General features: G+C 57.6%; 1 protein-coding gene across 1 annotated transcript; it reads left to right on the top strand.

The window, feature by feature from the left end:
* Positions 1-5: 5 nt before the first annotated feature.
* LOC141917322 (uncharacterized) lies at positions 6-22127 on the top strand. Its single transcript, XM_074810429.1, has 17 exons — positions 6-15; positions 1036-1432; positions 2718-3017; positions 4068-4357; positions 4541-4639; positions 4905-5072; positions 5182-5314; positions 5711-6494; positions 6953-7043; positions 8118-8510; positions 9173-9572; positions 11128-11462; positions 12923-13249; positions 14955-15324; positions 17382-17669; positions 21575-21912; positions 22105-22127. Exons 1-17 carry the CDS (start codon positions 6-8, stop codon positions 22125-22127), a joined length of 4746 nt encoding a protein of 1581 aa, XP_074666530.1.
* The last annotated feature ends 234 nt before the right edge of the window (positions 22128-22361 follow it).

Below are 22361 nucleotides of genomic sequence, written 5' to 3'. Positions count from 1 at the left end.
GAGCGATGGAGGAGAGTAAGGGTGGAGGAGTGGGAGGGATGGAAGCTGAGCACAAGGAAGGAGAGGACACATAGACACAGACACACAGAGCCATGGACACTTGTACACTTCTCCCATCTCCTTACATCCTTGTGAACTGCAGGCAGGGTACAGGCAGGGTACCTGCTGCCGCCTCTCGGGGTGCTCAGCACCCCCTGCCCGGGGCTCAGCACCCACCCGGCTGCACCCTGTTGTGCTGATTTGTGTGTGGAGGGGTTGGGAGTGGGGGAGGGGGCTACAGGGGCGTCTCCTGGGAGAAGATGCTCAAAGCTCCCCCGGCTCCAAGTTGGACTTGGCTCTGGCCAAGGCTGAGCCAATTAGCAACGGTGGGACCACCACTGGGACAAGGTATTTAAACATGGGAAGCTGGGAGGAGGAAGAAGAGGAGGGTGGCAGGGAAATACCTCTGCGAACTGCAAGGGTGAGGAATGGCGGCAAAAGGGGGGAGGTGCTCTGGAGCAGAGACTGCCCTGCACCCATGGAGACCCACGGGGGAGAAGAAGCCCCCCCCAGAGCCCCTGGGAGGGACCCACATGGGGGGAAGATGGTGGAGGACTGTCTCCCGTCCGGAGCAGGGGAGGAGTGTGAGGAGTCCTCCCCCTGAGGAGGAAGGATCAAGAAAGGGTCTGGGTGGGGCTCAGGTGCCCTCGGGGCTCAAAGCACAACATGGCGCTAATGGGCAAGACCATGAGGGGTGTGAGAAGGAGGAGAAGGGAAGGGAGGGAGCCGAGCAGGCAGAGACATGGAGTAGGTGGCTGCTCTTCATGTGCCTTAAGAGCCCCCAACTGAGCCCCCTTGGTCTCCCCACAGGGGCTGGGACACACAAGCAGAAGGAGGAGCAGTGCCAGCCCAGGGAAGAGCAGAGGGGGATGCTGCAAGGGCCCGAAGAGGAGCCCCAGAGCCCCACGGTGGACATGGAGCACGATGGCCAACAGCAGCCAGATGATACTCAAGGGAGCCGCGGAACAAGAAGACCCCGAAAATGCTCTTTCAAAGAGACGTGTGCTGGAGACCTTCAAGAAGACACAATCCAACGACAGAGAAGGTCCAAAGGGAAGGAGCACACGTGTGAGCACTGTGGGAAGGTCTTCACTTGGAGGTGCACGCTGCAGGAACACCAACGGACCCACACAGGAGAGAAGCCCTACAAGTGCTGGGATTGTGGGAGGGGCTTTGCAATGAGAGGAAACCTCCGGAGTCACCAGAGGACACACACCAAGGAGAAGCCTTTTCTCTGCACCATCTGTGGTAAACGCTTCTCCTGTTCCTCAAATGTCACTAAGCACAAACGCATCCACACAGGAGAGAGACCGTACCCCTGCTCCCACTGCGGGAAGAGCTTCCAGCGGAGTAATCACCTCAAGAAGCATCAGCAAACCATCCACAATGGTGAGTCCTTAGGGGGGGTTTAGCGTGAGATGTCGCAGTCCCTGGTGGAGCTTTGGGTGGGGATGGCCTGGAGAAGCACGTGGTGGGGCTGTGCTGGGACTCCTGCTCCCAGCGTGGCAGCAGTGCTGGGCTGGGAGATGGCCCTGGGGATGGGTTTGCTCTGTCCCCACGTTGGGTTGAACTAGTGGTGGGGATGGTCCTGCTGGGAGCAGGAGGTTGGACTGGAGACCTCCAAGGAATGGAGCTGCCCTGGAAGAACATCCTTGCTGCAGGGGGGTTCCTGAGTCAGTCCTGGTGATAGCAAATGGCCTCCAAGCACATTTCACAGGTGTGTCTGTGGACGCGGAGGCCTCTCTGCACCCATCCTCCACCACTGCAAATCCCCTCCTGCGTCTTCCCAGCTTGCATTACCCCAACAGATACTGGGGTTTCCCCTCCATCCTTGGCTGGGGAGGTCCCATTGGGGCAATGCTGTGCTGGGTTTGTGTGGTGGGGGGTGGGGTTTGGCAGTGGGTGACGGAACTACAGCGATGGCCCCTGTGAGAAGCTGCTCAAAGCTCCGCTGGCTCCAAGTGGGACCCGCCTCTGGCCAAGGCCGAGCTCATTAACGGCGATGGCTGCGCCTCTGCGATAATGTATTTAAGGAGGGTAAATGGGAAGGGTTTTGGGGGATATTGAGGAGGAGTTAGGAGAAGGACATGTCTGCGAACACCAAGGTCTGTGGAAGGAAAGGGGAGAGGAAGGGAGGAGGTGCCAGAGCAGAGCCCCCCTGTATCCCGTGGTGAGAGGACTGTCTCCCGTGGGAGGGAGCCCATGCCGGAGCAGGGGAGGAGTGTGAGGAGTCCTCCTCCTGAGGAGGAAGGAGGTAGGGAGTTTCGGGGTGGGGCTCAGGTGCCCTCGGACCTCAAAGCACAACATGGCGCTAACAGGGGAGAGAAGGAGGAGGAGAAGGGAAGGGAGGGAGCCGAGCAGGCAGAGACATGGAGTAGGTGGCTGCTCGTCATGTGCCTTAAGAGCCCCCAACTGAGCCCCTTTGGTCTCCCCACAGGGGCTGGGACAGACAAGCAGAAGGAGGAGCAGTGCCAGCCCAGGGAAGAGCAGAGGGGGATGCTGCAAGGGCCTGAAGAGGAGCCCCAGAGCCCCACGGTGGACGTGGAGCACGATGGCCAACAGCAGCCAGATGATACGCAAGGGAGCCACAGACCAAGAAGACCCCGAAAATGCTCTTTCAAAGGGACATATGATGAAGACTCTCAAGAAGACACAACCCAACCATGGAGTAGCTCTAGAGAGAAGAAGTACGAGTGTAAGGACTGTGGGAAGGTCTTCACTTTTGGGAGCAACCTGAGCCGTCACCGACGGATCCACACAGGAGAGAAGCCCTTCAAGTGCTGGGATTGTGGGAGGGGCTTCACACAGAGAAAAAGCCTCTGGAGTCACCAGAGGACACACACCAAGGAGAAGGACTTTCTCTGCCCCACGTTGGGAAAACGCTTCTCCTTTAGGTCGAACATCATCAATCACCAACGCATCCACACGGGAGAGACCCCGTACCCTTGCTCGCACTGCGCAAAGAGCTTCCGGGTAAAGCATCACCTCTGGAGGCATCAGAAATCCTTCCACAATGGTGAGTCCTCAGTTGAGGCTTAAACTCGTATCACATCGTGCTCAGCAATAAAATGGAGAGGAGGGGGTTTGGGGGTGTTGGTTGGCCAGATTTTAGTCAGGAACTGGCTGGGCATCCATCTCCCCATGGGCAGGGTCTTTGCATTTTTCCTCTCTATCTCTCTCTTCCTATTGATATATTTTTCATCTCAACCCACGGGTTTTCTTGCTTTTATCTTCTTTTCTCCTTCCCGGGTTCACCCCCAGCGGTTGGAGCAGCCAACAGCCCAACCCTGCCCCATCGCGACCTGCCCCATCCCATCCCTGGCCCTCCCGGGGCTGGGGGGAGTTTTGGAGAGTGTCAAATTGGGGACCAAGGGTGGGCTCTGTTGCAGGGTGAAGAAGTGGGAGGGATGGAGGAGGAGGACCAGCAGGAAGAGGAAGGATGAAGGAGGATGAGGAGTATCACTAACAGGGGACACATACACACAGCCATGGGCACCCATGCACTTGCACCCCCATCTCCTTACACACTTCTACACAATGACACTGATGTAAACCCACATACAAACACCACCCCCACACCTTCATGTACCTGCACACACACACACACACACAAGGGCTCCAGCAGCTGGCAGCACCGTCCTGGGTGGTGCTGGTCTTGGTGGAAGCTGCTGGAGCAGGTGGCTGCTCTTCATGTGCCTTCAGAGCCCCCAACTGAGCCCCTTTGGTCTCCCCACAGGGGCTGGGACAGACAAGCAGAAGGAGGAGCAGTGCCAGCCCGGGGAAGAGCAGAGGGGGATGCTGCAAGGGCCCGAAGAGGAGCCCCAGAGCCCCACGGTGGACGTGGAGCACGATGGCCAACGGCAGCCAGATGATATGCAAGTGAGGCACCGACCAAGAAGACCCCGAAAATGCTCTTTCAAAGGGACGTACGCTGAAGACCCTCAAGAAGACACAACCCAACCACAGAGCAGCTCCACAGAGAAGGAGGAGTTCAAGTGTGAGCACTGTGACAGGGTCTTCACTTGGAGGTTCAAGCTGCAGCAACACCAACGGATCCACACAGGAGAGAAGCCCTACAAGTGCTGGGATTGTGGGAGGGGCTTTGCAATGAGAGGAAACCTCCGGAGTCACCAGAGGACACACACCAAGGAGAAGCCGTATCTCTGCACCATCTGTGGGAAACGCGTCTCCTGTTCCTCAAACCTCATTAAGCACAAACGCATCCACACAGGAGAGAGACCGTACCCCTGCTCCCACTGTGGGAAGAGCTTCAAGCGGAGTAATCACCTCAAGAAGCATCAGCAAGCCCTTCACAATGGTGAGTCCTTGGGGGGTTTAGCGTGAGATGTCGCAGTCCCTGGTGGAGCTGTGGGTGGGGATGGCCTGGAGAAGCACGTGGTGGGGCTGTGCTGGGACTCCTGCTCCCAGCGTGGCAGCAGTGCTGGGCTGGGAGATGGCCCTGGGGATGGATTTGCTCTGTCCCCACGTTGGGTTGAACTAGCGGTGGGGATGGTCCTGCTGGGAGCAGGAGGTTGGACTGGAGACCTCCAAGGAATGGAGCTGCCCTGGAAGAACCTCCTTGCTGCAGGGGGGTTCCTGAGTAAGTCCTGGCGATAGCAAATGGCCTCCAAGGACATTTCACAGGTGTGTCTGTGGATGCGGAAGCTTCTCTGCACCCATCCTCCACCACTGCAAATCCCCTCCTGCGTCTTCCCAGCTTGCATTACCCCAGCAGATACTGGGGTTTCCCCTCCATCCTTGGCTGGGGAGGTCCCGTTGGGGCAATGCTGTGCTGGGTTTGTGTGGCGGGGGCGGGGGGGTTTGGCAGTGGGTGACGGAACTACAGCGATGGCCCCTGTGAGAAGCTGCTCAAAGCTCCGCTGGCTCCAAGTGGGACCCGCCTCTGGCCAAGGCCGAGCTCATTAACGGCGATGGCTGCGCCTCTGCGATAACGTATTTAAGGAGGGAAAATGGGAAGGGTTTTGGGGACATTGAGGAGGAGTTAGGAGAAGGACATGTCTGCGAACACCAAGGTCTGTGGAAGGAAAGGGAGAGGAAGGGAGGAGGTGCCGGAGCAGAGCCCCCCTGTATCCCGTGGTGAGAGGACAGGGCTGCCCCTCTGCCACCCTTGGAGGTCACCAGGGGAGCAGAGTCCCACCTGCGGCCTGGGGAGGCCTCCACAGCGGAGCAGGCGGCTGCGTGTAAAGGAGGCCGAGACTCTGAGGGGACAAGAAGCCCCTGCTGTTGTAGTCCAACACTGGGAGGACAGAAACACGTGGGGTGACCCATGTCAGAGTAGCCTGGGAACGGCTACAGCACATGGGACGGACTCAACACTGGGGAATGTTTGTGGAGGAGAGAGGAGCCATGTGGGGCAGGGGCAGAATGGAGAGGAGTCGCCCCCGCCTCTGAAGGAAGAAGGGGTGGACTGACAGCACCCCCCTCCTCTGCCCCTGCACTGCTCAGGGGAGGAGGTAGAGAGATGGGGAACAAAACTGAGCCAGGAAGAAGGGAGGGGTGTGGGGAGGGCTTTAAGATGTGCTAACACTTCTCACTGTCCCATTCTGTCTGTTAAGTGTTGTTTCTCTTAGTGTTTTCAATAAAGTGATGTTCTTTTTGCCAGAATCCTTAACGGGTGAGCCACCCCTCCCTGCTCTTATCTGCATTCCAGAGCCTTTTGCTTCTCCTTCTCCTTCCCAGCCCTGGGGGAAGGGGTGACAGAATGGCTGGGTTCTGCTCAGTTGACCCGTGGGCTCAAACCACAACAAATGGCTTTGTCTTTCTCCAGCAGGCAAAAAGAGCACCCAGCTGGAGCCAGGACAAGCACCCCAGGTGGTGCGGAAGAAGTTCTAGATCAAAGAGGAGCAGACACCGACGGGACAAGGGGATGGCGTGAAGAACACCCATGCAGCCACGAGCAAGCCGGTGGCCCGCACCAAGAGGGGATCTATAAATGCCCCGAGTGTGGGAAGATCTTCAAGGACTTCTCCAGCCTCATCTCCCACCACAGGGTCCATAAGGGAGAGAGACCGTACAAGTGCCTGGAGTGTGGGGAGTGCTTCAGCCACAGCTCAAGCCTTTCCACGCATCGGAGGACCCACACTGGAGAGAAACCTTCTTCCTGCTGTGACTGTGGGGAATCCTTTACTCAGAAGCAAACACTCATCTTGCACCAGCGGATCCACCCCGGGGAGATGCCCAACTGCTGCCAGCAATGCCAGAAAACCTTCTGGACCAGCTCCCACCTCGCCACACACGAGTGTATCCATGTCCAGGAGAGCTCCCACACATGCCTGTTCTGCGGGAAGTCATTCAGTGTGGGCACTGGGTGTCTTGTCCATCAGGGGTCCCACTTGGAGAAGGTGCCTGTGGACCAGTGCGGGAAACCACGGCAAAAATCTTGGGTGGTTTGGGGGAAGCAAAACTCATCCAGGACCCTGCAATCAAAATGGAGCGTATGGGATGCTCCTGTCGTTACGTAGGTGCACACAGACGTAGATGGATACACACAGACCCAGGGGGTGTGTACATCCCTTACAGGAACTCGAATACCTCTTCTTTTTTTTTGAATTTTCTATCAAATAAAATAGATTTTTCTCATAATGGGTTTCAGATTTGTGTCCTGTTCGTTGAATAGTGAATAGATTTGGGGAATGCACAAGAGATGGGGAGGGGGGACACAAGCAGGCAGATGACCCAACCCAACCCAAGAGCTATTCCTGGCCCTATCTCATCCTGCTTCTCAGAGACTCCTCCAGCCTCTCTGCCCTCTGGGGCAGGATGTTCCCCTCTGCTCACACTTCTCTCCCCCCTCCAGGGCAGAGTCGTTAGCCAGACATCCCTTGGTTATGCAAAGCTGGGGTGACTCACCCCTTATCCCCTGGTCCCTTCCTTTGTCCCAACACTCTTCAAGCAGCGACTGACCCTGGCATTGGTCTATTCCCGAGTTCGGAACGAGCAGAGCAGAGAATTTCCTGAAGACATCACATCCCTGGTCCTGCGGGGTGGGGTGAGGTTTGCGGGGGTGTGTGTGAATGTGGGGAACAAGGGCGGGCGCTGGTCTGGGCTGAAGAAGGAGGAGGGATGGGGGAAGGGGAGGACAAAGGAGGGGGAGGGCGAGGGGCAGGAAGAGGGGACACACACAGACAGAACCATGGGCACGCGGGCGGTCGCACCCCCCATCTCCTTCCACACCTGTGCACACCCAGATAATCCGGGGGGGCGGGACGGGGGCGTATCCTGCCCGCACAGCCCCCCCTTCCCTGCAGGGATTTCCCTGAGGGATGGAGAATCCACGTCCAGCCGCCCCCCATAACCTGCAGCACTCCTGGGTGTCCCCCCTTGCCGGTACCGCAGGCAGGGTACAGGCAGGGTACAGGCAGGTCCTGCTGCCGCCTCTCGGGGTGCTCAGCACCCCCTGTCCGGGGCTCAGCACCCACCCGGCTGCACCCTGTTGTGCTGGTTTGTGTGTGGAGGGGTTGGGAGCGGGGGAGGGGGCTACAGGGGGGGCTCCTGGGAGAAGATGCTCAAAGCTGCCCGGGCTCCAGGAATTCGGACCCGCCCCTGGCCAAGGCCGAGCCAATTAGCGACGGCGTCGTGGTCTGAGATAAGGGATTTAAACAGGGGAAGTTGGGAGGAGGAGGAGAAAGAGGAGGAGGGTGGGAGGGAAATACCTCTGCAAACAGAGAGGGTGAGGAAGGACGGCACGAGGGGGGAGGTGCTCTGGAGCAGAGACTGCCCTGCACCCGTGGAGACCCACGGGGGAGGCCATGAGGGGTGTGAGAAGGAGGAGAAGGGAAGGGAGGGAGCCGAGCAGGCAGAGACATGGAGTAGGTGGCTGCTCTTCATGTGCCTTCAGAGCCCCCAACTGAGCCCCCTTGGTCTCCCCACAGGGGCTGGGACACACAAGCAGAAGGAGGAGCAGTGCCAGCCCAGGGAAGAGCAGAGGGGGATGCTGCAAGGGCCCGAAGAGGAGCCCCAGAGCCCCACGGTGGACGTGGAGCACGATGGCCAACAGCAGCCAGATGATACGCAAGGGAGCCACAGACCAAGAACACCCCGAAAATGCTCTTTCAAAGGGACGTATGCTGAAGACTCTCAAGAAGACACAACCCAACCACGGAGTAACTCCAGAGGGAAGCAGCACAAGGATAAGGCCTGTGGGAAGGTCTTCCCCTGGGAGAGCAGCCTGACCTCTCACCAATGGATCCACACTGGAGAGAAGCCCTTCAAGTGCCAGGAATGCGGGAAGAGATTCACATGGTTATGGGTCCTTCAGCCTCACCAGAGGACACGCACCAAGGAGACGCCCTATGTCTGCACCACGTGTGGGAAACGCTTCTCCTGGCACTCAAGCCTCATGAAACACCAACGCATCCACATGGCAGATGCACCGTACACCTGCTCGCACTGCGGGAAGAGCTTCCAGCAGAGTTATAACCTCAAGAGGCATCAGCAAACTGTGCACGTTGGTGAGTGTTCCGTGGAGTTTTAATGCCATATCACGTTGTTCTCAGCCATAAAATGCAGGGAAGGGTGTTTGGGGTGGGGGTTGGTCAGGAACTGGCTGAGCATCCATCTCCCCATGGGCAGGGGTGAGTGATGCCCTTTGGATGTCTCCTCCTTTCTGTCACTCTGTGTCCTCGTCTCTGTCTCTCTCCTAGCAAACAATTTTTGGTCCATCTAGAGGTTTTCTCATTTTTCCTCTTCTTTTCCCCTTCCTGGGTTCACTCCCAGCGGGTGGGAGCAGCCAACAGCCCAACCCTGCCCCATCCTGACCTGCCCCATCTCCATCACCGGCCATCCCAGGGGGTGGGGTGTTACGGGGGGATGAAATTAGAGAGAAGAGTGGAGAAGGAGGAAGCCGAGCAGGCAGAGACATGGAGTAGGTGGCTGCTCTTCATGTGCCTTAAGAGCCCCCAGCTGAGCCCCTTTGGTCTCCCCACAGGGGCTGGGACAGACAAGCAGAAGGAGGAGCAGTGCCAGCCCAGGGAAGAGCAGAGGGGGATGCTGCAAGGGCCCGAAGAGGAGCCCCAGAGCCCCACGGTGGACGTGGAGCACGATGGCCAACAGCAGCCAGATCATACGCAAGGGAGCCACAGACTGAGGGAACCCCGAAAATGCTCGTTCAAAGGGACGTACGCTGAAGACTCTCAGGAAGACACAACCCAACCACAGAGCAGCCCCAGAGAGAAGGAACAGTACAAGTGTGAGCACTGTGGCAAGGTCTTCACATCTCGGAGCAATCTGAGCTGTCACCAACAGATCCACAGGGGTGAGAAGACCTTCAAGTGCCAGGATTGTGGGAAGAGCTTTACACAGAGATCGATCCTCTTGTGTCACCAGAAGATACACACCAAGGAGAAGCCCTTTGTCTGCACCACGTGTGGGAAATGCTTCTCCATTAATTCGAGCCTCAGGAAACACCAAGGCATCCACACAGGAGAGAGACGGTACCCCTGCTCCCACTGCGGGAAGAGGTTCCATCAGAGTTATAATCTCAAGAGGCATCAGCGAGCTGTGCACGTTGGTGAGTGTTCCGTGGAGTTTTAATGCCATATCACGTTGTTCTCAGCCATAAAATGCAGGGAAGGGGGTTTGGGGTGGGGGTTGATCAGGAACTGGCTGAGCATCCATCTCCCCATGGGCAGGGGTGAGTGATGCCCTTTGGATGTCTCCTCCTTTCTGTCACTCTGTGTCCTCGTCTCTGTCTCTCTCCTAGCAAACAATTTTTGGTCCATCTAGAGGTTTTCTCATTTTTCCTCTTCTTTTCCCCCTTCCCGGGTTCACCCCCAGCAGGTGGGAGCAGCCAACAGCCCAACCCTGCCCCATCCTGACCTGCCCCATCTCCATCCCCAGCTCTTCCTGGGTTGGGGGGGAATGTTGGGGCGGAGCAAGTGGGGACCAAGGGTGGGCGCTGGTCCCGGTTGCACAAGGAGGATGTATGGGGGAGGAGGAGGTAGAGGGCTGGATGGAAGAAGTAAAATGGAGGAGGGGGAGGGATGCAGGATGAGGTCGAGTAGGAAGAGGACACACACACACACACACACAAACACAAAAACACAGAGCCATGGGCACCTGTACACCTGTACCCCCATGTCCTTACTTACTTGTAAACCATACACAGGGTACGGGCAGGTACCTGCTGCTGCCTCTCGGGTGCTCAGCACCCCCTGACCAGGGCTCTGCACCCACCTGGCTGCACCCTGTTGTGCTGGTTTGTGTGTGGAGGGGTTGGAAGCGGGGCAGGGGGCTACAGGGGGGGCTCCTGGGAGAAGATGCTCAAAGCTCCTCCGGCTCCAAGGTGGACTCGGCTCTGGCCAAGGCCGAGCCAATTAGCGACGGTGGCCCCACCACTGGGACAAGATATTTAAACAGGGGAAACTGGAGGGAGGACGAGGAAACAGATAGTGGGAGGGAAATAGCTCTGCAAACATCAATGGTGAGGAGGGACAGCAGGAGGGGGGAGGTGCGACGGAGCAGGGACTGCCCTGCACCCATGGAGACCCACGGAGGAGCAGATGCCCCCCCAGAGCCCCTGGGAGGGACCCATGTGGGAGGAAGATCGTGGAGGACTGTCTCCCGTGGGAGGGAGCCCACGCTGGAGCAGGGGAGGAGTGTGAGGAGTCCTCCCCCTGAGGAGGAAGAAGGGAGGGAGGGTCTCGGTTGGGCTCAGGTGCCCTCGGGGCTCAAAGCACAACATGGTGCTAACGGGCAAGGCCATGTGGGGTGTGAGAAGGAGGAGAAGGGAAGGGAGGGAGCCGAGCAGGCAGAGACATGGAGTAGGTGGCTGCTCTTCATGTGCCTCAAGAGCCCCCAACTGAGCCCCTTTGGTCTCCCCACAGGGGCTGGGACAGACAAGCAGAAGGAGGAGCAGTGCCAGCCCAGGGAAGAGCAGAGGGGGATGCTGCAAGGGCCCGAAGAGGAGCCCCAGAGCCCCACGGTGGACGTGGAGCACGATGGCCAACAGCAGCCAGATGATACGCAAGGGAGCCACGGAACAAGAAGACCCCGAAAATGCTCTTTCAAAGGGACGTATGGTGAAGACCCTCAAGAAGACACAACCCAACCATGGATAACCTCCAGAAGGAAGAAGTACAAGTGTAAGGACTGTAGGAAGGTCTACACTACTGCGAGCAACCTGAGCCGTCACCAATGGATCCATAGGGGTGAGAAGCCCTTCCAGTGCCAGGACTGTGGGAAGAGCTTCACACAGAGATTGAGCTTACTGTGTCACCAGAGGATACACACCAAGGAGCAGCCCTATGTCTGCACCACATGTGGGAGACGCTTCTCATGGTACTCGAGCTATATCAGACACCGACGGATCCACAAGGTTAAGACACTGAAGCCCTCCTCGCGCTGCAAGAAGAGGTTCCATCAGAGTTATAACCGCAAGAGGCATCAGAAGACTCTTCACAAGGGTGAGCATTCAGTGGACGTTTATTCCCATATCATGTCGTTCTCAGCCATAAAATGCAGGAAAGTGGGTTGGGGGCGGGGGGGGGGGGTTAGTCAGGAACTGGCTGGGCATCCATCCCCCTATAGTGGGGGTTAGTGATGGCCTTTGCATTTTTCCTGTCTGTCTCCTGTGATTGAACTATTTTTACCTCCACCCACAGGTTTCCTTGATTTTTCTTCTTCTCCCCTTCCTGGGTTCACCCCCAGTGAGTGGGAGCAGCCAACAGCCCAACCCTGCCCCATCCCGACCCAACCCATCTCCATTCCTGGCCCTCCCAGGGGGTGGGGGGAGTTTTGGGGGGTGAAATTGGAGAGCAAGAATGAGAGCTGGTCCAGGTTGAAGAAGGTGAAGGGGTGGAGGTGAGGAGGTAGAACGATGGAGGAGAGTAAGGATGGAGGAGTGGGAGGGATGGAAGCTGAGGACAAGGAAGGGGAGGACACATGGAGACAGACACACAGAGCCATGGACACTTGTACACTTCTCCCATCTCCTTACATCCTTGTGAACAGTGGGCAGGGTACACGCAGGTACCTGCTGCCGCCTCTCGGGGTGCTCAGCACCCCCTGTCCGGGGCTCAGCACCCACCCGGCTGCACCCTGTTGTGCTGATTTGTGTGTGGAGGGGTTGGGAGCGGGGGAGGGGGCTACAGGGGAGGCTCCTGGGAGAAGATGCTCAAAGCTGCCCGGGCTCCAAGTTGGACCCGCCCCTGGCCAAGGCAGAGTCAATTAGCGACTGCGACTGCGCGTCTGGGACAAGGTATTTAAGAAGGGGAAGCTGGGGGGAACGAGGAAGAGAAGGTGGGTGGGAGGGAAATACCTCTGCAAACAGTGAGGGTGAGGAAGGACGGCACGAGGGGGGAGGTGGTCTGGAGCAGAGACTGCCCTGCACCCGAGGAGACCCACGAGGGAGCAGATGCCCCCCAAGAGCCTCTGGGAGGGACCCACGTGGGAGGAAGATCGTGGAGGACTGTCTCCAGTGGGAGGGAGCCCACGCTGGAGCAGGGGAGGAGTGTGAGGAGTCCTCCCCCTGAGGAGGAAGAAGGGAGGGAGGGTCTGGGTGGGGCTCAGGTGCCCTCGGGGCTCAAAGCACAACATGGTGCTAATGGGCAAGACCATGAGGGGTGTGAGAAGGAGGAGAAGGGAAGGGAGGGAGCCGAGCAGGCAGAGACATGGAGTAGGTGGCTGCTCTTCATGTCCCTCAAGAGGCACCAGCTGAGCCCCTTTGGTCTCCCCACAGGGGCTGGGACAGACAAGCAGAAGGAGGAGCAGTGCCAGCCCAGGGAAGAGCAGAGGGGGATGCTGCAAGGGCCCGAAGAGGAGCCCCAGAGCCCCACGGTGGACGTGGAGCACGATGGCCAACAGCAGCCAGATGATATGCAAGGGAGCCACACACCAAGAAGACCCCGAAAATGCTCTTTCAAAGGGACGTATGGTGAAGACACTCAGGAAGACACAACCCAGCCACAGAGAAGCTCCAAAGGGAAGGAGCACAAGTGTGAGCACTGTGGGAAGGTCTTCTCCTTCAGGTGCAAGCTGCAGGAACACCAACGGATCCACACAGGAGAGAAGCCCTTCAAGTGCTTGGATTGTGGGAGGGGCTTCAGACTGAAACGCGGCCTCCGGAGTCACCAGAGGACACACACCAAGGAGAAGCCGTATCTCTGCACCATCTGTGGGAAACGCGTCTCCTGTTCCTCAGACCTCATTAAGCACAAACGCATGCACACAGGAGAGAGACCGTACCCCTGCTCCCACTGCGGGAAGAGCTTCCAGCAGACTTATCACCGCAGGAGGCATCAGCAAGCCCTTCACAATGGTGAGTCCTTGGGGGGTTTAGCGTGAGATGTCCCAGGCCCTGGTGGAGCTGTGGGTGGGGATGGCCTGAAGAAGCACGTGGTGGGGCTGTGCTGGGACTCCCGCTCCCAGCGTGGCAGCAGTGCTGGGCTGGGAGATGGCCCTGGGGATGGATTTGCTCTGTCCCCAGGTTGGGTTGAACTAGCGGTGGGGATGGTCCTGCTGGGAGCAGGAGGTTGGACTGGAGACCTCCAACAGATGGAGCTGCCCTGGAAGAACCTCTTTGCTGCAGGGGGGTTCCTGAGTCAGTCCTGGCGATAGCAAATGGCCTCCAAGGACATTTCACAGGTTCGTCTGTGGATGCGGAAGCCTCTCTGCACCCATCCTCCACCACTGCAAATCCCCTCCTGCGTCTTCCCAGCTTGCATTACCCCAGCAGATACTGGGGTTTCCCCTCCATCCTTGGCTGGGGAGGTCCCGTTGGGGCAATGCTGTGCTGGGTTTGTGTGGTGGGGGGTGGGGTTTGGCAGTGGGTGACGGAACTACAGCGATGGCCCCTGTGAGAAGCTGCTCAAAGCTCCGCTGGCTCCAAGTGGGACCCGCCTCTGGCCAAGGCCGAGCTCATTAACGGCGATGGCTGCGCCTCTGCGATAACGTATTTAAGGAGGGTAAATGGGAAGGGTTTTGGGGACATTGAGGAGGAGTTAGGAGAAGGACATGTCTGCGAACACCAAGGTCTGTGGAAGGAAAGGGAGAGGAAGGGAGGAGGTGCCGGAGCAGAGCCCCCCTGTATCCCGTGGTGAGAGGACAGGGCTGCCCCTCTGCAACCTTGGAGGTCACCAAGGGAGCAGAGTCCCACCTGTGGCCTGGGGAGGCCTCCACAGCGGAGCAGGCGGCTGCGTGTAAAGGAGGCCGAGACTCTGAGGGGAGAAGAAGCCCCTGCTGTTGTAGTCCAACACTGGGAGGACTGAAACACGTGCGGGTGACCCACATGGGAGCAGCCCGGGAACGGCTGCAGCCCATGGGATGGACTCAACACTGGGGAATGTTTGTGGAGGAGAGAGGAGCCATGTGGGGCAGGGGCAGAATGGAGAGGAGTCGCCGCCGGCTCTGGAGGAAGAAGGGGTGGACTGACAGCACCCCCCTCCTCTGCCCCTGCACTGCTCAGGGGAGGAGGTAGAGAGATGGGGAACAAAACTGAGCCAGGAAGAAGGGAGGGGTGTGGGGAGGGCTTTAAGATGTGCTAACACTTCTCACTGTCCCATTCTGTCTGTTAAGTGTTGTTTCTCTTAGTGTTTTCAATAAAGTGATGTTCTTTTTGCCAGAATCCTTAACAGGTGAGCCACCCCTCCCTGCTCTTATCTGCATTCCAGAGCCTTTTGCTTCCTCTTTTCCTTCCCAGCCCTGGGGGAAGGGGTGACAGAATGGCTGGGTTCTGCTCAGTTGCCCCCATGGGCTCAAACCACAACAAATGGCTTTGTCTTTCTCCAGCAGGCAAAAAGAGCACCCAGCTGGAGCCAGGGCAAGCACCCCAGGTGGTGCGGAAGAAGTTCTAGATCAAAGAGGAGCAGACACCGACGGGACAAGGGGATGGCGTGAAGAACACCCATGCAGCCACGAGCAAGCCGGTGGCCCGCACCAAGAGGGGATCTATAAATGCCCCGAGTGTGGGAAGATCTTCAAGGACTTCTCCAGCCTCATCTCCCTCCACAGGATCCATAAGGGAGAGAGACCGTACAAGTGCCTGGAGTGTGGGGAGTGCTTCAGCCACAGCTCGAGCCTTTCCACGCATCGGAGGACCCACACTGGAGAGAAACCTTCTTCCTGCTCTGACTGTGGGGAATCCTTTACTCAGAAGCAAACACTCATCTTGCACCAGCGGATCCACCCCGGGGAGATGCCCAACCGCTGCCAGCAATGCCAGAAAACCTTCCAGACCAGCTCCCACCTCGCCACGCACCAGCGGATCCACGCCCAGGAGAGCTCCCACACGTGCCTCTTCTGCGGGAAGTCATTCAACGTGGGCGCCAGGTGTCTTGTCCATCAGGGGCCCCACTTGGAGAAGGTGCCCGTGGGCACCGGGGGAAACCACGGCAAAAATCTTGGGTGGTTTGAGGAAGCAAAACTCATCCAGCACCCTGCAAACAAAATGGAGCGTATGGGATGCTCCTGTCGTTACGTAGGTGCACACAGACATAGATGGACTCGCACAGACCCAGGGGGTGTGTACGTCCCTTACAGGAAATCAAAGAAACACCTCTCTGTTTTTTTGAAGTTTCTATCAAATAAAGTGGATTTTGCTCATAATGGGTTTCAGATTTGTGTCCTGTTTGTTGAAGAGTGAATAGATTTGGGGGATGCACAAGAGATGGGGAGGGGGGACACAAGCAGGCAGATGACCCAACCCAACCCAAGAGCTATTCCTGGCCCTATCTCATCCTGCTTCTCAGAGACTCCTCCAGCCTCTCTGCCCTCTGGGGCAGGATGTTCCCCTCTGCTCACACTTCTCTCCCCCCTCCAGGGCAGAGTCGTTAGCCAGACATCCCTTGGTTATGCAAAGCTGGGGTGACTCACCCCTTATCCCCTGGTCCCTTCCTTTGTCCCAACACTCTTCAAGCAGCGACTGACCCTGGCATTGGTCTATTCCCGAGTTCGGAACGAGCAGAGCAGAGAATTTCCTGAAGACATCACATCCCTGGTCCTGCGGGGTGGGGTGAGGTTTGCGGGGGTGTGTGTGAATGTGGGGAACAAGGGCGGGCGCTGGTCTGGGGTGAAGAAGGAGGAGGGATGGGGGAAGGGGAGGACAAAGGAGGGGGAGGGCGAGGGGCAGGAAGAGGGGACACACACAGACAGAACCATGGGCACGCGGGCGGTCGCACCCCCATCTCCTTCCACACCTGTGCACACCGAGATAATCCTGGGGTGGGGGGGGGGGTATCCTGCCCGCACAGCCCCCCCTTCCCTGCAGGGATTTCCCTGAGGGATGGAGAATCCACGTCCAGCCGCCCCCCATAACCTGCAGCACTCCTGGGTGTCCCCCCCTTGCCGGTCCTGCAGGCAGGGTACAGGCGGGGTACCTGCTGCCGCCTCTCGGGGTGCTCAGCACCCCCTGCCCGGGGCTCAGCACCCACCCGGCTGCACCCTGTTGTGCTGGTTTGTGTGTGGAGGGGTTGGGAGCGGGGGAGGGGGCTACAGGGGGGCTCCTGGGAGAAGATGCTCAAAGCTCCCCTGGCTCCAAGTCGGACCCGCCCCTGGCCAAGGCCGAGCCAATTAGCGACGGCGTCGTGGTCTGAGATAAGGGAATTAAACAGGGGAAGTTGGGATGAGGAGGAGAAGAAGGAGAAGAAAAAGGAGGAGATTAGGAGGGAAATACCTCTGCAAACAGTGAGGGTGAGTAAGGACGTCAGGAGGGGGGAGGTGCTCTGGAGCAGAGACTGCCCTGCACCCATGGAGACCCACGGGGGAGCAGATGCCCCCCAAGAGCCCCTGGGAGGGACCCACGTGGGAGGAAGATCGTGGAGGACTGTCTCCCGTGGGAGGGAGCCCACGCCGGAGCAGGGGAGGAGTGTGAGGAGTCCTCCCCCTGAGGAGGAAGGGGTGAGGAAGGGTCTGGGTGGGGCACCGGTGCCCTCGGGGCTCAAAGCACAACACGGTGCTAAGGGGCAAGGCCATGTGGGGTGTGAGAAGGAGAAGAAGGGAAGGGAGGGAGCCGAGTAGGCAGAGACATGGAGTAGGTGGCTGCTCTTCATGTGCCTTAAGAGCCCCCAACTGAGCCCCTTTGGTCTCCCCACAGGGGCTGGGACAGACAAGCAGAAGGAGGAGCAGTGCCAGCCCAGGGAAGAGCAGAGGGGGATGCTGCAAGGGCCCGAAGAGGAGCCCCAGAGCCCCACGGTGGACGTGGAGCACGATGGCCAATGGCAGCCAGATGATACAGAAGGGAGCCACAGACCAAGAAGACCCCAAAAATGTTCTTTCAAAGGGACGTGTGCTGAAGACCTTCAAGAAGACACAACCCAACCACCGAGAAGCTCCAGAGGGAAGGAGCACAAGTGTGAGCACTGTGGGAAGGTCTTCACATTCAGGAGCAGGCTGGATGAACACCAACGGACCCACACAGGAGAGAAGCCCTACAAGTGCTGGGATTGTGGGAGGGGCTTCACACAGAGAGGAAACCTCAGGTGTCACCAGAGGACACACACCAAGGAGAAGCCTTTTCTCTGCACAATCTGTGGGAAACGGGTCTCCGGTTCCTCAGACCTCACTAAGCACAAACGCATCCACACAGGAGAGAGACCGTACCCCTGCTCCCACTGCGGGAAGAGCTTCAAGCGGAGTAATCACCTCAAGAAGCATCAGCAAACCATCCACAATGGTGAGTCCTTGGGGGGTTTAGCGTGAGATGTCGCAGTCCCTGGTGGAGCTGTGGGTGGGGATGGCCTGGAGAAGCACGTGGTGGGGCTGTGCTGGGACTCCTGCTCCCAGTGTGGCAGCAGTGCTGGGCTGGGAGATGGCCCTGGGGATGGATTTGCTCTGTCCCCAGGTTGGGTTGAACTAGCGGTGGGGATGGTCCTGCTGGGAGCAGGAGGTTGGACTGGAGACCTCCAACAGATGGAGCTGCCCTGGAAGAACCTCCTTGCTGCAGGGGGGTTCCTGAGTCAGTCCTGGCAATAGCAAATGGCCTCCAAGGACATTTCCCAGGTGTGTCTGTGGACACGGAGGCCTCTCTGCACCCATCCTCCACCACTGCAAATCCCTTCCTGGCGGAGGGGATTCTTCCCAGCTTGCATTACCGCAGCAGATACTGGGATTTCCCCTCCATCCTTGGCTGGGGAGGTCCCGTTGGGGCAATGCTGTGCTGAGTTTGTGTGGCGGGGGGGGGAGGTTTGGCAGTGGGTGATGGAACTACAGCGATGGCCCCTGTGAGAAGCTGCTCAAAGCTCCGCTGGCTCCAAGTGGGACCCGCCTCTGGCCAAGGCCGAGCTCATTAACAGCGATGGCTGCGCCTCTGCGATAATGTATTTAAGGAGGGAAAATGGGAAGGGTTTTGGGGACATTGAGGAGGAGAAATGAAGGGAAGTTGCTACAAGTGTAGTTGAATTTGTAATGTACAGGGACCTGTGAACTAGGACATTTAATTTTAAATTTAACTATCACTTGTGTTTTAGTAGCTTTTTTTTTTTCCCATATTTTACTGAAATGTATGTAATTTCATTCATACTTTTTTCCCTAACTACACTCTGCGGTCATTACCCACTTGTACGATGTTTTGAAACCTTTAAGTCCTTGACTAGTGAAGATAAGACAGACCTTGCACAGTCTGGCAAGCTCCCCGAGTACATCCCTAATAGCAGGAACCTAAAAATCAAGTGTCTAAGAAGACGCCAGTGTCAAGCGAAGTGACTGGAAGCTGGTCTGAACTGCCCTCCTTGGAACAAACGGGAGCTGAAGGATGGATGAGGTCACTCCATGACCAGATATGGACATGAGAAACCTAAAGTTCAACTAATGGACAGTGTGAGGAAGACTCTGTGGACCCCTAAGGAGAGGAGAAGACCCTCACTCTATTTTTACTACGCGTGCTCAGACTATGTAAATGAATTCTAAGAAGCCATTAGCATAAGGCTGCCTTTTCTAAGAAATCTAATGGTTATGTATGTTATTTGTGTATATTAATCAGAGAGTTTTGTTAGTAATTGTGGCACTTGTGGTGGAGTGATACCCAGTGCTGCGAATAAAAAATCCCTGCTGAACAGTTATACTCAATTCTGACTGTGGAGTGAAGCTCTTTGTTTCACCTTCACCCCAGCACGTGGGACCATCATGTCCAAGAGCCCCAGCATCTCCCTGAGGACTCGTGGGTCTGGGCAGAGGCGATGTTTAAGAAACGCTGCCTTCCTGGGAAACCAGGCTGCTCCCATGAGTCCAAAGGGATTGTAAAGGCTCGTTAGGCAGCGAGGTCGTTAACCAGACCCAGCGTTGAGCAAACTGCTGGACAGTCTTGGTACGACGTCTTGGTGGGATGTTGGTTGTGTGGTACAAGCTGTGACCACCGTGTTGTATTTTACTCCATTTGCTCTTAGTATGTTTATCTCTCCCTGTTCATCTCTCGCTTCGTTAAATGTGTGTACCGTTAATTATTACCTGATTCTAAACTGTGAGGATGAACTTCAATGATGGCGCTCACCAAGGCCGAGGGGTTTGTGGTTCCCGGTGTGATACAGCAATACCAGACTACGATGGTGGAGGGATGAGCCGCTCTCACCCATGGCTCCTTGGGGACTATTTTACCCCGAGGAAGGAGATGATGGCAATGGGGTAAACCAGAGAAAAAATTCTTGGGTGGTTTGAGGAAGCAAAACTCATCCAGCACCCTGCAAACAAAATGGAGCGTATGGGATGCTCCTGTTGTTACGTAGGTGCACACAGACGTAGATGGATACACACAGACCCAGGGGGTGTGTACGTCCCTTACAGGAAATCAAAGGAACACCTCTCTTTTTTTTTTGAAGTTTCTATCAAATAAAGTGGATTTTGCTCATAATGGGTTTCAGATTTGTGTCCTGTTTGTTGAAGAGTGAATAGATTTGGGGGATGCACAAGAGATGGGGAGGGGGGACGCAAGCAGGCAGATGACCCAACCCAACCCAAGAGCTATTCCTGGCCCTATCTCATCCTGCTTCTCAGAGACTCCTCCAGCCTCTCTGCCCTCTGGGGCAGGATGTTCCCCTCTGCTCACACTTCTCTCCCTCCTCCAGGGCAGAGTCGTTAGCCAGACATCCCTTGGTTATGCAAAGCTGGGGTGACTCACCCCTTATCCCCTGGTCCCTTCCTTTGTCCCAACACTCTTCAAGCAGTGACTGACCCTGGCATTGGTCTATTCCCGAGTTCGGAACGAGCAGAGCAGAGAATTTCCTGAAGACATCACATCCCTGGTCCTGCGGGGTGGGGTGAGGTTTGCGGGGGTGTGTGTGAATGTGGGGAACAAGGGCGGGCGCTGGACTGGGGTGAAGAAGGAGGAGGGATGGGGGAAGGGGAGGACAAAGGAGGGGGAGGGCGAGGGGCAGGAAGAGGGGACACACACAGACAGAACCATGGGCACGTGGGCGGTCGCACCCCCCATCTCCTTCCACACCTGTGCACACCCAGATAATCCGGGGGGGGGGGACGGGGGCGTATCCTGCCCGCACAGCCCCCCCTTCCCTGCAGGGATTTCCCTGAGGGATGGAGAATCCACGTCCAGCCGCCCCCCATAACCCGCAGCACTCCTGGGTGTCCCCCCCTTGCCAGTCCCGCAGGCAGGATACAGGCAGGGTACAGGCAGGGTACAGGCAGGTACCTGCTGCCGCCTCTCGGGGTGCTCAGCACCCCCTGCCCGGGGCTCAGCACCCACCCGGCTGCACCCTGTTGTGCTGGTTTGTGTGTGGAGGGGTTGGGAGCGGGGGAGGGGGCTACAGGGGGGCTCCTGGGAGAAGATGCTCAAAGCTGCCCGGGCTCCAAGTCGGACCCGCCCCTGGCCAAGGCCGAGTCAATTAGCGACTGCGACTGCGCGTCTGGGACAAGGTATTTAAGAAGGGGAAGCTGGGGGGAACGAGGAAGAGAAGGAGAGTGGGAGGGAAATACCTCTACAAACAGCGAGGGTGAGGAAGGACGTCAGGAGGGGGGAGGTGCTCTGGAGCAGAGACTGCCCTGCACCCATGGAGAGCCACGGGGGAGCAGATCCCCCCCAAGAGCCCCTGGGAGGGACCCACGTGGGAGGAAGATCGTGGAGGACTGTCTCCCGTGGGAGGGAGCCCACGCCGGAGCAGGGGAGGAGTGTGAGGAGTCCTCCCCCTGAGGAGGAAGGAGGGAGGGAGGGTCTGGGTGGGGCTCAGGTGCCCTCGGGGCTCAAAGCACAACATGGTGCTAACGGGCAAGGCCATGTGGGGTGTGAGGAGGAGGAGAAGGGAAGGGAGGGAGCCGAGCAGGCAGAGACATGGAGTAGGTGGCTGCTCTTCATGTCCCTTAAGAGGGACCAGCTGAGCCCCTTTGGTCTCCCCACAGGGGCTGGGACAGACAAGCAGAAGGAGGAGCAGTGCCAGCCCAGGGAAGAGCAGAGGGGGATGCTGCAAGGGCCTGAAGAGGAGCCCCAGAGCCCCACGGTGGACGTGGAGCACGATGGCCAACAGCAGCCAGATGATACGCAAGGGAGCCACAGACCAACAGGGCCCCAAAAATGCTCCTTCAAAGGGACGTGTGGTGAAGACTCTCAAGAAGACGCAACCCAACCACGGAGTAACTCCAGACAGAAGATGTACAAGTGTAAGGACTGTGGGAAGGTCTTCTCCTGGGAGAGCAGCCTGACCTCTCACCAACGGATCCACACTGGAGAGAAGCCCTTCAAGTGCCAGGAATGTGGGAAGAGATTCACATGGGTGTGCATCCTCCGCCATCACCAGAGGACACACACCAAGGAGACGCCCTATGTCTGCACCACGTGTGGGAAACGCTTCTCCTGGCGCTCGAGCCTCATGAAACACCAATGCACCCACTTGGCAGATAAACCGTACACCTGCTCACACTGCGGGAAGAGCTTCCCGCACAGTTATAACCTCAAGAGGCATCAGCAAACTCTGCACGTTGGTGAGTGTTCCGTGGAGTTTTAATGCCATATCACGTTGTTCTCAGCCATAAAATGCAGGGAAGGGGGTTTGGGGTGGGGGTTGGTCAGGAACTGGCTGAGCATCCATCTCCCCATGGGCAGGGGTGAGTGATGCCCTTTGGATGTCTCCTCCTTTCTGTCACTCTGTGTCCTCGTCTCTGTCTCTCTCCTAGCAAACAATTTTTGGTCCATCTAGAGGTTTTCTCATTTTTCCTCTTCTTTTCCCCTTCCTGGGTTCACTCCCAGCGGGTGGGAGCAGCCAACAGCCCAACCCTGCCCCATCCTGACCTGCCCCATCTCCATCCCCGGCCCTTCCTGGCTTGGGTGGAGTTTTGGGGGGTGCAAGTGGGGACCAAGGGTGGGCGCGGGTCCAGGTTGCACAAGGAGGATGTATGGGGGAGGAGGAGGTAGAGGGCTGGATGAGAAGAAG

The sequence above is a fragment of the Strix aluco genome, chromosome 37 (assembly GCF_031877795.1).
Source record: "Strix aluco isolate bStrAlu1 chromosome 37, bStrAlu1.hap1, whole genome shotgun sequence".
Classification (NCBI taxonomy): Eukaryota; Metazoa; Chordata; class Aves; order Strigiformes; family Strigidae; genus Strix; species Strix aluco.
The sequence above is the reverse complement of the archived record's forward strand: the minus strand, read 5'-3'. Positions and strand labels throughout refer to the sequence as shown.